At 38.0% G+C, this 17,765-nt stretch overlaps 1 protein-coding gene across 4 annotated transcripts in view; it reads right to left on the bottom strand.

Moving 5' to 3' along the window:
* NME7 (NME/NM23 family member 7) overlaps positions 1-17,765 on the bottom strand; it is a 260,189-nt gene that overhangs the window by 34,827 nt on the left and 207,597 nt on the right. For 2 of the 4 annotated variants that reach the window (XM_060296672.1, XM_070043985.1), the window contains one exon: positions 1,913-2,483. The exons of the other annotated variants lie outside the window; for them this stretch is intronic. In XM_060296672.1, coding sequence (XP_060152655.1) covers positions 2,358-2,483 — 126 coding nt within the window. In that variant the 3' untranslated portion in view covers positions 1,913-2,357. Of the gene's footprint in view, positions 1-1,912; positions 2,484-17,765 lie in introns of those variants that run through there. 4 annotated transcript variants of the gene reach the window in all.

Raw genomic sequence — 17,765 nt, 5'->3', positions numbered from 1 at the left:
CTTTATTCTAATTAATGAACAGTATGGTCATTCACTTAAAAGCTTTCAGTGCAAATATTCTTAATTTTTGGATCGTGGAATACTTAAAAGCTTTGGACACTTTTTTCAAGAAAATGGATACATTCACAACATTTTGCGAACAATCTCAGGCAGTTAGTCCATGGACTAACCCTATGAATAAATTTCAAGTGCCTAAATATGGCATAAAATTACTTTTTCTTGATCCTTTTGACTTGATTTGACTTGATCCTTTGATACCTTTCCAAGTTCGCCTGCCACTCTCTAATATTATTTTAAACTCTAATATATCACAGTCCGTGTGGTTTCCCAGAATATATACCATTTCCCTTCCTGGAATTCCATTCTCACTTTTTCTTTTTAACATATCCTCCAATACTTGGAACGAAGCTTGTATCTTCCAGGAGCCTCACCTGACTCCCATGCTGGGAAATGGGTACCTCTTTACCATGACACCTGGTAGAGATCAGCCTCCTACCATTTACTTCCTAATGTCAAAATTATAGTATTTCCTGGAGAATTAAATTCTTTGAGTGTAGGGACCACGTCTTAAACCCCCCAACTCCCCACACCCCAGTGTTTGGAACAGTGAATGAAACAAACAGATCTTCAATAAATGTATGTTAATCTGAACTGCTGAAGAACAATAGTAGAAGAGCTAAGAGAACCCATAGATAATATCCCTCAATTGAGAGGACAAACTGTAATACTAATAAATAAATTGAACATCTACAATGTATAATCATCGTCAAAGGCTATTAACACAAAAGACGCATAACAAAGTTATTTTACTGTTAAAAAAATATCTAGTCTAAGATATCAGTGTCTGTATGGGTGTCCATTACAGAAAATCATCATACAACTAATAGAACAATGGATTCTTTATTAAAATAGTTTGAAGGTAATACTCAGAAAATGTATCATTACGACGCCCTCATGGAAGGGTTCGGTACCATGCTACGTGCTACTGCTGTACAATGTTTTACAATTCTCATTGCCCCATGAATAGTAAGCTGCAGATTTCAGCTCTCAGATGGTGACTGTACGGTAACAAAAAGTTAATGTATAACAAGCAAAAAGGAGAACTTTGCACAGAAAGTTATGTACACTGATATTCCAAGCAAAGAAATTAGTTTTGCTGTTTTAAACCTACAGTTGTTATTCATTTACCCAACAGATAAGGTATCTGTAATTCTACAGCTGATACCAAAGGGGACCAGTAGTTATCACTGGAAGGATGACCATTCATGACACAATAGACTAGGAGCATAATGCAGAATGTGATTGGGAAGGGTCCAATGAGATGGCCAATTCACACATTTCTGTTTCACTGGCTCTAGAACTCCTCTCTTATGCCAGATTCACAGGCTGTCATAAGTCAGATATTGCAGCATGGGGTTGGGGGGTGGAGGCAAGGGATGGAAGCATTATCAGAGGATTCAGAGAATAACGATCTTTTAACACCCCCTCATCCCTGCTTAGAGGTGATATGCTGATCTCCTCTCTCAGCCTCATTCCAGCCCCCACCCCACTCAAACTGCTGGGAGAATGAGAGATATCACTGATGGAGCAGACTATTTTTTTCTTTTTTTTTTACATCTTTATTGGAGTATAATTGCTTTACAATGGTGTGTTAGTTTCTGCTTTATAACAAAGTGAATCAGTTATACATATACATATGTTCCCTTATCTCTTCCCTCTTGCGTCTCCCTCCCTCCCACCCTCCCTATCCCACCCCTCTAGGTGGTCACAAAGCACTGAGCTGATCTCCCTGTGTTATGCGGCTGCTTCCCACTAGCTATCTGTTTTACATTTGGTAGTGTATATATGTCCATGCCACTCTCTCACTTTGTCACAGCTTACCCTCCCCCACCCATATCCTCAAGTCCATTCTCTAGTAGGTCTGTGTCTTTATTTCCGTCTTACCCCTAGGTTCTTCATGACTCTTCTTTTTTTCCCTTAGACTCCATATATATGTGTTAGCATACGGTATTTGTTTTTCTCTTTCTGACTTACTTCACTCTGTATGACAGACTCTAGGTCCATCCACCTCACTACAAGTAACTCAATTTTGTTTCTTTTTATGGCTGAGTAATATTCCATTGTATATATGTGCCACATCTTCTTTATCCATTCATCTGTTGATGGACAAAATGGGCAGAAGACCTAAATAGACATTTCTCCAAAGAAGATATACAGATTGCCAACAAACACATGAAAGGACGCTCAACATCAGACTATGTTTTGTATACAAAATGCCAGGAGCAGTAACAAAGATAGAAAAACACCAAACAAGAGTGGGCTTACAACAAAGATGGGAGCTGTCATTTATGCTGAATTTAAAAACAACAGCAACAACAGCAAATTGAATTATGTAGGAAGAAAGAACATTTTAAAACCCTTAGAAACAAAAATGGTGTCCAGCACAATTGTGGGTACACAGCGCAAAACGTAAGTGATACGAACTAAAATGTGGTGAATTATGAGAGTATGGTCGAGACAGGGAGAAAAGGGAGGAAGGAAGCAGAGAGAGACAGTATTTGATATTATTGGGAGAAAAATCACCCAGTGCTGCACATTTGTCTCAAATAATAAACAAATCTGTGGTTTTTTCAAAGAATCAGCCATATTTTCTAAGGCAGACTTCCTAGCCTATTCCTACATTATGAGATAGAAATTTGGATGCTGCAACGATTTGGGGGCACCTACATAGGCATTCTGTATAAATTAAGCAAAAATGAATGTGCTTATCAATAATCACATATGAATTCACCAAGAGTTCTGCCAAAGCCCTGGTGACAATGTAAGCAGCCTGCTGGTTGTGCGTTTTTTGAGGAATAAGTAATTTTAATTTTTCATCTAAAACTTAGGGGGGACAAGTTCATGAACAAAAATATAAGTTAATGAAGATAAAACATAAGTAAATATCCAATTATCCTAATTATTGATGGAGGCCAAATATTCTTCCCCCAAGCTTAATTTTCTGCTCTCACCCATCATTTATTTCATCGCGAACTCCATAGAAGTAATACTCATTACATTTAAGTTTGTAATATAAAGGTGGTGAAGTTAGAAAGTGGAAATTCTGGACCCAGACTGCCTGGATTCAATCTCAATTCTGCTATGTTCTAGCTGTATGACTTTGGGAAAGTTGCTTAACCCTTCTGTGCTTCAGTTACTCATCTGCAAATGAGGTAGTAACATTTACGTCATTGAGAGATACACAAGTTAATGCACGTAACACACTTAGAACAATGCTTGGCACATAGTAAGTACCCCCTGAAGCTAGTTAATACTGACACCACATAAATACATAAAAATACAAAATTAATAAGCAAATGACACAAAGGAGTTAATACAAATAAATTTTATAACATAGGTATCTTTTAAAATTAGCTACAAACATGATTGTACTGAGTTCTTAACTCATTATGACATAAAGATTTGTCCAATATAAGATTTTTTTAAAAAGTAACTATAGTAGTTTGGATTTCATCTGTACATGCAGCAAGAAAAGAATGTGCGACTTTGCTGTGAACAAGATACTTTCAAGATGTTGTCTAGTTGCTACCTTTGTCGGTAAAGGAATGTTCAGGTTAAAGGAGAACAGGAAATAGCTACCATTGTCATTCTTTCACAGAAAGTTACAGAATTATCACAGGAAATTGCTTACACAACATTAGTATTTATGTGATAGTGGAGGTATTTGACCTTTGAAGATTAAAGCCCTTTCAGGTTTCTTTAGAAGCTTTCTATAATCTTTAGAATCTCAATACATTTGTTCTTGAAAACATTAGGAGGAATCTTTTCCTTCTGTTCGATTATTCCATAGTTTTCTCTCTTGTTAAAACAGAAATGCCCATAACTGTCTAATGGGCAAAGAACAGTAGTGGGTTTAGCAACTTTTCCTCTGACACCAAAGTGGGAGTAGTAGTAATATTTTATGAATGAAAAAGAGGATTAATTTGATTAGGTCAACAATGCTTTAGGCTCCTTTCTAGGCCCTCTCTAAGGACCTTCAATTAGTCACCTGAGAGTTACTCATTAACTCAGATCATGCTTAGTCACTGGCAAAAAAAATGAAGGATCATGCAGACCGAAGACAAGAGTTCAGGGTCAAACTGCAGAGAGCAAAGGACAATGAGTGGATGGTGATACCTTCCTCCTCATTCTTTCAGAGTCAGGGAAATGAGGCGACCAGGCAGCCTTTGGAGGTACTAATGTGAATGCGATATCAGGTGTGCTAGTGAAGACACAAATACCTCCAGTTAAAAAGGGCACTTTGCTTCCCTTACTTGAGATCAGGATCAGAGCCATGAAACCCTTATGAGTGCTGGGTTTGGTACCTTTTTTCTTTTACAGGATGCCTGTACACAAAGCAGACACCATGCCAATGCTATTCTGGAAGTTCTTTTGACTCTAGGATTACTGGAAATAAGAGTAGCAGAGAGCATATTTATTAGTTTTAAATAATATTTAATTCAGAGAGGTTACTATTTTAGGTACACATGTCTATCACTAGAGGATTATACTTGATGATAATGTAACCTTATCAAATCTAGATTATATAATTCTGGGATGAGTCAGTCTTTTAACTTCTAGTTTGTGACTTATTTGGGTCCCTTCATAATTCTTAATCACGTTCATTTGATCGTAAAATATTTATTTTAAGCCCACAACAAGTATATTTGTGCTCTATAAGAAGATGGCTAAAAATAACAAATTTAAGAGCAAAAGAGCAAATATTCCACTTGGATATTTATTACCAAAAAAGTGAAATGTCACATGGTGAACAGGTTGCACTTAATAGACAAATGGTTGCTGATCTCTCTCTGGATTTCAAGTGCGCTCGCTAACCTCTTCATTTCTCCATTCTGGTAAATGACCAAGAATTGACCATAGTCATTCAAATTCATATGTCAACATAACTGAAGATCATCACGGTGAAGGGCTACAAACTAGAGACAAGCACCACTCAGTGGGAATGGAAGGACATTTTAATTTTTTAAAATTTTTATTGGAGTATAGCTGATTTACAATGTTGCGCTTTTAACAGAGTCGGCAAAGGGAAGTTTTGCTTGTCTAGATAAAGTGTGTATTCTCACTCCATCGCTATTGGCTTATCTAGCTTTGGCCTCTCAAACCTCAGCTAAAAAAGGAATCATCCATGAGTTTCATTTTACTGCCAGGTGGTAGACGACAGAGTCGTCTACAATGAGACAAGAGGTTGGAAAACAAAAAAACAAGAGGACCAAGTTTAGCTGCTATGGCACTGAGGCTAGCTAGCACCTGGGTACTGACCTTTGGATTGCTTGCAAAGGAATACAATCTGATACTCAGTCATAAAGAGCTACACTAAAAATGAAAGACTTCTTTTATTTATACTTAAAAATGTATTATTTGAAACCAGATCTGTGTGTGCTTTGTATTTGGTAAAAATGGAATTAAGTGGTTTCTGACAGTGAAATTATACCTAGAGGTTTAGTTTTTTTTTTTTCGGCTGCGACGCCACAGGGTTTGCAGGAGCTTGGTTCCCAGACTAGGGATCGAACCGGGCTCTGGCAGTGAAAGCGCCAAGTCCTAACCACTGGGACTGCCAGGGAATTCCCTCTTATAGTTTTAATTTAACTGGGATATTGTTTGTGAAAGAGCCTAACAGTACTTACACTTAATGGGCACAACATAACAAAACTTATAGTCTTCCTGTTGACTCTGATATATTTATTTTCCAATAGCCAAATGTAATGATAAAGATTATGATAATGATAAATATAATATTAACTAATAATATTTATTGAATACTTCCTATTCTTATTGATTTACATATATCAACTAATTTATGTTTTGTAACTACCCTTGGAGATAAGTATTACTATGTTCATCTTAAAGGTGAGGGAATTGAGCCACAAGATTTTAAGCAACTTCCTTAAACAGCTAGTAAGTGGCAGAGCTGAATTTAAACCCAGGTAGTCTGGCGCCAGATGTACTCACTGTACTGAGAACACTTAGCATGGTACCTGGCAGGAAGTGAATGCTTAATAATATTATCATTACTTTCAACATTACTAGATTTAAGAAAAATGCATTGAGTGCCTAAGCACTGGGAAAGTAAGCAATGACAAAAAAAAAATGCAAGGCCACTGTTCTCATTAAGCATAGCATTTAGTGGAGGAGACAGATATTATTCAAAGAATTGTACCCTGTAAAGCAGAAATGATTACTTGAAGTAGAAGAATATTTCTAAATATTTTAGACCACTAACTGACAAGGGATTAATTTCCAAATTACACAAAAAGCTCATACCGATCAATATCAAAAAAAACCAGGGCTTCCCTGGTGGCGCAGTGGTTGAGAGTCCGCCTGCCGATGCAGGGGACACAGGTTCGTGCCCCGGTCCGGGAAGATCCCACATGCCGCAGAGCGGCTGGGCTCGTGGGCCATGGCCACTGAGCCTGCGTGTCCGGAGCCTGTGCTCCGCAACGGGAGAGGCCACAACAAAGAGAGGCCCGCATACTGCAAAAAACAAAACAAAACAAAACAAAAAAAGAACTAAACAACCTAATCAAAAAATGGGCAGAAGATCTAAACAGACATTTCTCCAAAAAGACACACACAGATAGCCAACAGGCACATGAAAAAATGCTCAACATCGCTAATTATTACAGAAATGCAAAGCAAAACTAGAGTAAGGTATCACCTCACTCCAGTCAGAATGGCCACATGAAAAAGTCTACAAATAATAAATGTTGAAGAGGGTGCAGGAAAAAAGGAACCCTCTTACACTATTGGTGGGAATGTAAATTGGTGCAGCCACTATGGAGAACAGTACGGAGGTTCCTTAAAAAACTAAAAATAGAGCTACCATAGAGCTGCAATCCCACCCCTGGGCATATATCTGGAGAAGACTCTAATTTGAAAAGATACATGCATCTCAATGTTCACTGCAGCACTATTTACAATAGCCAAGACATGGAAGCAACCTAAATGTCCATCAACAGATGAATAAAGAAGATGCGGTATATATACACAATGTAATATTACTCAGCCATAAAAAAGAATGAAATAATGCCATTTGCAGCAACATGGATGGACCCAGAGATTATCATACTAAGTGAAGCCAGTCAGAGAAAGACAAATATCATATGATATCACTTATACGTGGAATCTAAAAAAAAAAAAAAAAAGAATTTATTTACAAAACAGATATAGACCCACAGACATAGAAAACAAACTTATGGTTACCAAAGGGGAAAGAGTAGGGAAAGGATAAATAGGAATTTGGGATTAACATATACACACTACTATGTACAAAATAAACAACAAGGACTTACTGTATAGCACAGGGAACTATACTCAATATTTTGTAATAACTTATAAGGAAAAATAATCTGAAAAAGAACATATATATGTATATGTGTGTGTGTACTGTACACCTGAAACTAACAACACTGTAAATCAACTATACTTCAATTAAAAAAAATAATAATAAATAAATATTTTAGACTGCTATACTGGATGATTAAAGCATATGCTTCTATTACTCCTATTATCTATTCACTTAAACTCTGCTGCCTGGTTAAAGTTTTGGAAACTCCACTTTGTCAGGTCATTGCCCTATTCAGAAACCTTTGATTGCTTCCAGTTTTGTAGAGCCTAAGTAGCCACTGTGTGTCATACATACCAACAAACTCCCATCCTCCATTTATGGCAGATGTTAGTATTCCATGATGGCATATCTTTTTCTCTTTAGTTGTGGTCTTGCAATCTTATAATAAATCAAGGGTTGGTACCTGAATTTAAACCTTTTTGCCATTGCTGACCCAGTTTTCTGGACAGAGTATTGGTTCTGGACTCAGACAAACAGGTTTAAATTTCAGCTCTCGGCCACTTATTTGTGGTGTGATGCTGGGCCAAGTCATTTCACCTATGGGAGCATCACTCTCCTTACATGTAAAGAGGGGATAATAAAAACTACCCAATAAGGTTTTTAGGTAATGCAGTTAAGACATTTAGCATAGTGCCTGGTATATATTGCTCAGTAAACTGCAGTTACTATTTTTATCACCATAATCCTAATGTTCATTATTGCCATCAGAAAAAAAAGCCTTCAGAAACCTCCATAATCTAGCCCTAATTTACATTTCCAGATTTATCTCCCGTAATCTACTAAAGGAGTCCTCCACTTTAACTAGATTTGGGTAACTCATTGTTCTCCCAAAACTAGCCTGCCGTTCCCTCTTCCTCTCTGCATATAAAAATCTGCCTTATTCAAGACCCTTCTCAAGTGCAATTTCATTAATGAAATTCCCCTGATCCCTTCAGCCACAGTCACACTGCTCTCCATTATACTCTCACCATACTTACTGTCTGTTCCTGACATTTCATCATACCCTCACTGCCTGACCACATTCTCTTATGCTGATGTTTAATTTTATATTACAATTTAACTGTATATGTGTATTTATCTTGTTTTCCTAGCTAAATTTTCAATTCCTTGGAAGGCAGCTATGCTAACCACGATATCACCAACGCTTCAACTCCTTAAAGGCTGGGACTATATAATACTTGTGTCCTCAAAATAATACCTAATCAAATGATTGTACATTATCATCAGTGAATGAACGAACTAAAACGTACGCACATGTGTTTCAGTTAACTTAAAAATGAGTCATGGATTAAGAAGAGAAATTTATTTTTTAATTCTTCATATGATGTTTAAGGACTCAATGTTATAAGAAAAATCTCTGGCTTTCTACTTTGAATTAGATTATTCTCCCTTTGGTAGTCATACTTAAAGATTTTTTTTTTATATTCACACCAATATCATCATATTTGAGCCTACGTAGTATAAGTGTTAGAAGAAGACTCTACCTCTCCAAACAAATTAGAAAGGCTTTTTGTTTTTATATGTGTTTTTAAAATTTGTAGTTTTCTTTAATATGCATAGAATCATCACTCAGTACTAAAGAAATCTCAAATAATTATATTCCTCTTTGACCTAAGAAACATGATACATGTTTTTCATATCGGGTTTGAGTAAAATAAGGAATCCAAAGGCTCCATAATCACATGTAACTTAGCCCAGTGGCTCCTGTCACCACTCTGCAGGTGCTATGGGATGGGGCCGGGATGACATTTCACTGCTCTCTAGCAAAATGGGAGAAATCAGGGCACTAAAGCAGTGATGAACCAAGGGCTGGCAGGAGTAGTCCACTCTGAGGAGGGGACAGTATTTTCTTACTGACATTGGAACTGCCTGTACAGGGTAGATAAAAAGCAGACAAACTTTTAGTGGATTCTGCTATTGTTTTAAAAGTACCTACAGAAAATGCAACCACATTTTGTCTGTACCTGTAGCAGACTGCTTCTACTATCGTGCCCTTGGTGTGTCATAGCAATAAAGTGAGCTTTGAGTAAAGCTAAATTTATCCAGTTGAAGAGACAGGCCATTATTGTGCAATTAAATGATGTTGGCAATTAAATGTCCTTTCAAAACAAAATGGTAGTGATGATGGGAAACAATTTTTTTTTTTTTGGCCACGCCACACAGCTTATGGGATCTTAGTTCCCTGGCCAGGGATGGAACCTGTGCCCCCTGCAATGGAAGTGTGCAGTCCCAACCACTGGACCACCAGGGAATTCCCAGAAACAATTATTTTAAATATCCTCATTTGGTCAATTTTTTTAAAGTTGATTGTTATGCCTATCCCCAATGTGGGCATTGTTACTGTTGCTCATTGCTTGGTTTAGTTTTGGAAATGTCCCTAGTCTTTGAAATTCCATGTCTGAGAACAATTAACCAAGACAACAACTTGACCTAACAGAGTATGCGTGTGCAGTGACTTTTGGCCCAAGGCAATGGTTCTCAAAGTGTGGGGCTCTGGACCCATGGCATCAGTGTTAACTGGAAATTCTTTAGAAATGCAATTTAGATCTACTGAATCAGAAACTTTGGAGTGCAGACCAGCAATCTGTGTGTTTAAAAAGCCCTCTACTGGATTCTGCTGCTGCTAAAGTTTGAGAACCACTCAACCTTCCAACTAGGTAGGGAAGATGAAAAAGTGCTGAGACAAAATACCTGGAGATTTTTAAATGCCCCTGTAATGTCCAGTGATTCTTCATCTAATTTATTTTGTATGGATTTTCCATAGTTATTAATTAATCAATATTTCCAAAGGAATTAATCTAGATTTATTTCCTAGAGTCTACAGTGAATGACTTCATAAGTGCCTATTCAAAGTGGGAAAAATAATGCTAAATATAGACCTTAAGTGATTAGGCTAATTATTCTTCAGAATGAGAAGTCAGTCAATCTAAAGAAAGTTGGAGCTGAGGCTGTATTTGAGGAACTGAAAGACCTGTGGACCTGTGAACTCCCTTTGTGCAATGTCATTTCAGTCATTATAACGATTGCATGGTTATTATAGTATTAATGTCTATAGAAATTTCCATGAAGTAAACAGGTATTATGACTGTTTAGGATAAATTATTCCAGCACTTTATTAATAGAGATCTGCTGTCTTGAATAAAAAATTAAACTCCTACCTATGCTAAATGAGGGAAATATTGGAGATCCATTTATTACTGAGATAGTGTGAGGACTGTCTGGGGTGAAAGTAACTGAAGTAATCTAGCAAGGAACATGAGCTCCACATATGGCAGAATACAGGAGGGAACGTGAAATTGTGCCTTACAGATGCTTTTATCCAAGAAAACAACCAATTCTGATGAAATACTAACTGGACTGTAAAGAATTATAATTTGATAGCCTAATGCTTCTTATATTTTCAGGATGTTTTTACAGTTAATGTAGAGACTTTGAAATATTATGTTTGAGAAGGAAGAAAATTCTATGCAAACCATCAGCTTTCCACATGCACATGTATCAGGTTTGACCTGCATACACAGTCAGCAATAAAAGATGCTGGCAGCAGTAGACTTTTCTGACAACTGGTAAGTGGAGGGAATAGTGGGTGTGGCCCTTGAAAGTAGGGCTCACCCTCATCAGGCTGTGACTTTTTAGCCATATGAAGAGAGAAAGGGGGATGAAGATGCACTGACCCCATTCATGATACCTTCTCCCAGTTCCCCCCTGCACTGACTCAACAGACATTGACTAAAAGCCTGCAATATGGAAGGAAGGCGCTAGAGAGACAAAAATCTATGAGAGGTCCAGGCCCTCAAGGCACTTACACAACCAGCAGGGTGGAAAGACGTGACTTAGTTCCTGGCACAGCTGTGAACCACATGCCCAAGCTAATTTGCGGGTGCAGATGTGAAGGATCTGAGAACTGTTTTCAGCTGTGAGAGACCCAGGGCCTCTGTCCTTGTTAGCCTTAGCATGAATCAACACTCACATGTACCCCAGGCCTCTAGTTACTCCTGGAGGGGCATTTTGGCAGCCGCAACATTGAGCCTTTCCCCAAGAAACCCAGGTCCTCAACCAAGTCATGGCTGCCTTCTTCCTGGGAAGCCAGAGATGTCCCCAGTCAGAGACTGGGACTCCCTGGGGAGTGTAATAACCTTGGCTGCAGCTGAACCCATTGACAGAGGCTACAGATCCCCTCAAATTTCAGAGGTTGTTCCTATTTCCAATTCTCACTGAATCTTCCAAGCAAAATAATCCCTTTGCTGGCTTGCCCACAGGGTCTAGGTTTCCCTCAAAAGCAGAATCATGACCAACTTTTTCCAAAAAGTCTGAAGGGCAGTGGTTTCCAAATGGTAGTTTAATTGTTAGCTATATCAAAATCACCTGCAACATTAAAAAATACAGATACAGGAAGCTCATCCAAGACCTACTTAACCCAGAACTTTCTGTGATGGAGCTCCAGGCTCATGTAGTTTAAAAAATTCCACAGGTGATACTGATGCATGCCACCAGCTGGGAACCCCCGCACTAGGGCAGTGGTTCTCAAACATTAGGGGCATCAGAATCAAAATACAGATTCCTGGGCTCGATCCCCAGAATTTCTGAGTCCATAGCTCTGTGGTGGGGCCAGAGAATTTCATTCCCACCAAGTTCCCAGGTGATGCAGATGCTGCTGATCAGGGGAGGAGCTTGAGAACGACCATACTAGGGAAGGGCAGGGGCCAACTCTACCAGAAAGCCGGGCCCTGGCTGAATACCCGTTACCCTGTTGACCTCCTATGGCAGATACTGCTCGTCACCTCTCCAGTGCTCGTCCTGCCTTTCTGCGTTCTAGCAGAAACTTGATTTCGCTGGAGGTACTAATGATTCTCAACTAACAGAACTCCATTTACCAGCTTCCCTTGAAGGCGGGGGTGCTTGTAGAACAAAATTCCAGCAAATAAATCATAAGCAGAAGTTGTTGGCTGGGGCTTTTGGAAAAGCTTTTTAAAGTGGGTGGGGAGGAGGGTGCTGGCTGAGCTGGCATTTTCCACCTTTTGTCCCCTGCTCTTCCCCCTTTTTCAAGCCTGGAACACAGAGGTGATAACTGTAGTTCTCACAACCATCCTGGGATATATTATACAAAGAATCTGGGACGTTCCCCCACTATTTAATACATTAATATTTCTTCAGCAGTGTGAACAGTCACATTAAATGAGTTACATAAAAATTATATATGTGGGTTCTGCATTCACGGGTACAAAGGGGGGATTATACTATGCCATTTGACATAAGGGACTTGAGCATCCACAGATTTTGGTATCCTGGAAACAATCCCCTGTGGATACCGAGGGAGGATCAGGTTAGGCTTTGCCCTCAAGCTTATGAAAACACGTTGGTTTCCAGAAATTTTAGCATCACAAGGATGGTAGTCTCTGTACCACCATCTTCACTTGGAGATAGGAGTTAATCTAGTCTCCTTCTCCTTGGATGTGTTAATCCTTCACATCCAGTCAGTCTCTGGGGCTGTCACGTCTACCCCCCTAAAAGTCTTTTGACACTTCCTGCTTCTGGCTATCCAAACTGTCATAGCCGTTCAGACTACCAGAATCTTTCCCTGAATTATCTTAATAGCCTTCTCCCTGGTCTGTCTCCCTCCCAACCCCGCTTTGATTTGCTCTCCACACTGCAGCCAGAGTGACGCCTATAACATAGGGATGATTGTGCTAATCCCCTGTGTAAAACGTTTCTATTGCCCTCTGGATAAAGTTCAGACGTCTTAATATGACTTTACAGGGCCCTTGCTGGTTTTTCAACCCTTATCTCTTGTCATTTTCCATGTCAAGTTCAAAGCCCCTGCCTTACTAAACTATTTTTAGATCTCTAAGAGAAAGCTATTTGCTCTTGTCCTTGTACAAGTTGTTCCCTCTTGGACAATGTACTAGTAAAAATCATAACTCTTCATTCAACACAGAAACTAAACCTAAAGATAAATTATGAGTATTAGTGTTCAGAGGCCTACACTAACCACAGCCAAGAAATCCAGGCCTGTCCAATCATCTTATAAACTATACATCTATGTTTATTTCTGGTAAATGCTTGATTCTTTTTTTTCTAGAGTGTACCAGAACAAGAATCAATGCAGAAATAATTACATATCCAAATTCAAACTTGTTTTGATTGACTAGTCATACATACAATTAAATATTTTATATATTTCTTAAATTTTTATTTTACAACCACAGAAGTGATATAACCAAGTTATAGAATATTTGGAAAAGAAAAACAGAGGAAAGACCCATATTTTCATCATTCTAGAAAACAATTACTATGATTATTATCTCCTAGAAGGTGAGCTCCGTAAAGCCAAGAGCTACGCATACCCTGTTTATTGCTATGTCCCCAGTGCTGTTTTTAGTTTTAAAAAAATGTAAATATCTGGATGAATGACTGATGAATCTGGATGAATGACCAATGTATCATTTTGGTGTACAGAATTCAAAATTCAAACACACTTGAATTTTCTACCATATACCTATTAGGCAACTTTGAGAATTTCAATTACAGTACATGTAAAGTGTCGAAGATAATCAGAGAAAGACAGTCCTGGGAACAGACTACAGAAGTAAAAACGAAAGGCAGAGGAATATATATATTTTTTCAATAAAGCTTTGGGAGAGATAAAGAAAGCAAGAAGAAAGTAAAACGGACCCTCAGAAGTATCATCAGTGACATGGGTGAGAGGAGGGCTAATGCTGAAGGGGATAGAGGGGAGGAAGACACAATGCGGAGTCACAACATCAAAAAGGCATCACACATTTTCATGGACAACGGAAAGCCAACAAATGACTTTGCATAAAGAGTATATGCCATACAATAAAAGAAATATGTCAGTATCTTGTTTGAACTGTAGGTGCAAGACATCTAGAAAAGTTTCTGATGAGCAAAGGAATGAATGACTCAATTGAATTAGAATCTCTACTTATTATCTTCAAAGGTGTCAGGGTCACAAAAGTCAAGGAAAATCTGAGGAACTGCTCTAGATTGTAAGAAAGTAAGGGCAAAACTAAACGCAATGCATGATTCTGACCTGAACCCTTTTGCTACTGAAGATCCATTGGTTATTGACTGGCAAAACTTGAATGGAGTTTGAAGATTCGATAGTGGTAATGTATCAACATTAATTTCCTAATTTAGATGCTTGTGATGTGGTTAGGTTGGAAAATGTCCCTGTATGTTAAAAATACACACTAAAGTACTCAGAAAAATGGGACATTATGTTGGCAACTTAATCCCAGACATTTATTTTTAAAAAGTTTTGTATACTAAGCTTGAAATTACTTTTTTAAAAAAATTAGGATCTTTAAAGGTGGGTCTGGACATCAGTATTTTAAAAACTGTTCAGGTGATTCTAACATGCAACGAAGGCTAGAAACCACTGCTACAGAGTCTTCATTTATCAACCTTAAAGAAAAAAGGTTACATACTTTGGTACTGAGTACATGAACTACAATTTATTTAACCAAACTCTTCTGTCTTTTCCTTCAAAAATGACTTATTGAAGTTTTTATAGGCCAGGCAAGACAGAATCTCTTCCCTATGAGCACTAAGTCTCACGGGGAAATATCTACAAGCCAACAAAATGTGCTGTAATAATAATAATAATAATATAATTGTTATCATTTGTTCAGCAATTACTGTGTGCTAGACACTATGCCACCTGAAAGGTCAGGCACCGCTATCATCTTCCTTTTACAGAATGAGGAATCCTAGGCACAATGAAATAAGTCACCCTGGAGTACAGATCTATGTTGACTCTTGACTACACTACTGTATTAGAGGAAAGCAAAGCGCTATGAAAACACACAGATGAGCCTCCGATGCAGACTACAGGTGTCATGGAAGCCTAATCAGAGGAAAGAACATCAGATATATCTTTAGACATGCACCCTATCTCCAATTTTAATTACCACAAATATTTCTTAAGTGAACATCTGTGCAGAAAACTTTCCATTTAGTAGTCCTGCTTCTACTCCTACTCCTTTGGTGAGATTCTAAGAAGTAGAATTCTGGGACAACGTGTATGGAAAAACCCCATGGCTTTCAATACCTGCTGCCACATAGCTGTCACCAGCAATACGAGGGTATCTATTTTACGGTAACCTTACCAGAAGTGGGCACTGATACTTTAAAAATTCTTTTCCATTAGTGGAAAACGAGTATTTCTTTATTACAAGTTAAGCTAAACATTTTTTCCACTAATGCTTTCTCTAAAGCACAAATTTAAATTACTACCAATAGAGTCTCAGTGCATGTTACCAGCAAAATAACATCTTAGAATGTCTCATACTATACAGATGCTGTCATTTTTCCCTATAACCACAAAAGTGGCTGTGTCACAACAGCAGCATGTAATGAAATCAGATTTCAATATTCATGCTAAGATCCCTGACCTCTAAAACTTTGTGAGCTCATTGAGGACAGAGGAAATATCTTGCTTGATCTTGAAATCCTATCACAGTGTTAGCAAGTAAAACACACTCTGTAACTGTTTGCTGTTAAGAGTAAGTAAATAAAATCATGGATGGTGACAAAATATAAATGGAAACCATACTTTCTGAGCTCTACACATATGACACAAAAAACCTAGGTCAGTAAACATCACATGAGAAAAAGGAGAAGTAGGTTGCTCCCTTTTTTCCCTTCTTGCCATATAATTAGGGAACCCATGACACCAGTGTGCTGATGACAGTTCTTGTTTATACCTTTTGGCCTAACATCCTGGCTGATTAATTCTAGATTGGGCGATACATTTCATGGTCACTCTACATCTAAAGGATGTTCCTTTAATGAATAGTAGATCTAAGTACAAAGTGCTTCCCTGATCAGAGAGCTTGTCTTTGTGTCACTTTAAATTTCACTTTAAAAACCTATGAGCAGATAACTCTTTGGGCCTCATAGTGTTTTGTTTTGTTTTAATAAAATTTTACCATTTAAAGCTAAGTGATAATCTGCAAATAGTTAATCCCTAACTAACAGAACATCCCTTGATAGTATCAGCACTCTTAATTCCATTTTATTGATAAGAGAAGGGAGGCATGGAAAGTGACTTATTCCAGGGCACAAGTATGAATCATCAGCAAGGTGAAAGGAGGCTGTTGGAGCTCTAACTTCCATTTTTGATTAATGCTCTGAACCACACAGGCATTAATTTGCAATTAAATCTCCTGTGTAGTTTGTTTAGAAAGATTTTAATCATTTAGAAAATGGCTCTGTAAACTGCAGGCAGTAATATCTATTTCAAATTGTATGAGCAAAATCACAAGCATACCTTCAGTAACATTTTTTAATGGGCATAAAATTCACGGTTAATAATTTTTCAATTTCCCTGAACAACAGTCTGAATTCAAGCCTCACCTATAGGTCCTAAGTTATCAGAAGGTAAAGGGAATATTTATAAAATAAATTAAAGTATAAAGTAAATATTTAATCCTTTGTGTAATAAAAATAAAATTTGTTACAGTTTTATGTTTCAGAAGTATGCATGTCTACATTTCATACTATGGTGCAGTTTGGATAAGATTTTAGCAGATTAACATCTTGGATTATGACAGAAAATCTTAATGGAGGTAGCAGTCACTCTTTATAGCAACTAAAACAAAAACTCATAGAAATAAATTTAATAGGCTATATGTCTAAGACCCATATAAAAAAAGAGGCATAAAAGAAGAGGCAATACCACATACACAGCTGGAGAACTATTATTATACTTATGTCACACTCACATTAATTTATAAACATACTGTAATGTCAGTCAAGGTTCCATTGGCATCTTGTGGGGGTGGGTTAAAGCAGGGGTCCCCAACCCCTGGCCCACGGACCGGTACCTGTCCGAGGCCTGTTAGGAACCGGACCGCACAGCAGGAGGTGAGCAGCGGTCAAGCCTGCAAAGCTTCATCTGCCACTCCCCATCACTACTCATAGCTCTCATTACCACATGAACCATTGCCCCCCATCACTCGGCCTACAGCCTGAATCATCCTCCCCCTCCCCCCACAGTCCATTGGAAAATTGTCTTCCACTAAACTGGTCCCTGGTGCCAAAAAGGCTGGGGACCGCTACGTTAAAGAACTTGGTAAACTCATGTAAAGTTCATTTGGAGGAATAAATTTAAGAGAATAACCAAGAAAACTTTTTAAAAGTATAAAGTGCAATAATAAAAATAGTATTTTGCTGGCACAGACCAATAGAATAAAACTGAAAGTTCGAAACAGGCACAGGTGTATATAAGTATTCAATAAATGAGAAATAACAATGAAAGAATAAAAGGATTTAATAAGCAATGTTGTGACAGCTGACTAGACCCATACCTCACACCATTCAGCAAATTAATTCCAGG

Source organism: Globicephala melas, chromosome 1 (assembly GCF_963455315.2).
Source record: "Globicephala melas chromosome 1, mGloMel1.2, whole genome shotgun sequence".
NCBI lineage: Eukaryota > Metazoa > Chordata > Mammalia > Artiodactyla > Delphinidae > Globicephala > Globicephala melas.
This window is presented reverse-complemented; position numbering and strand designations above follow the sequence as displayed.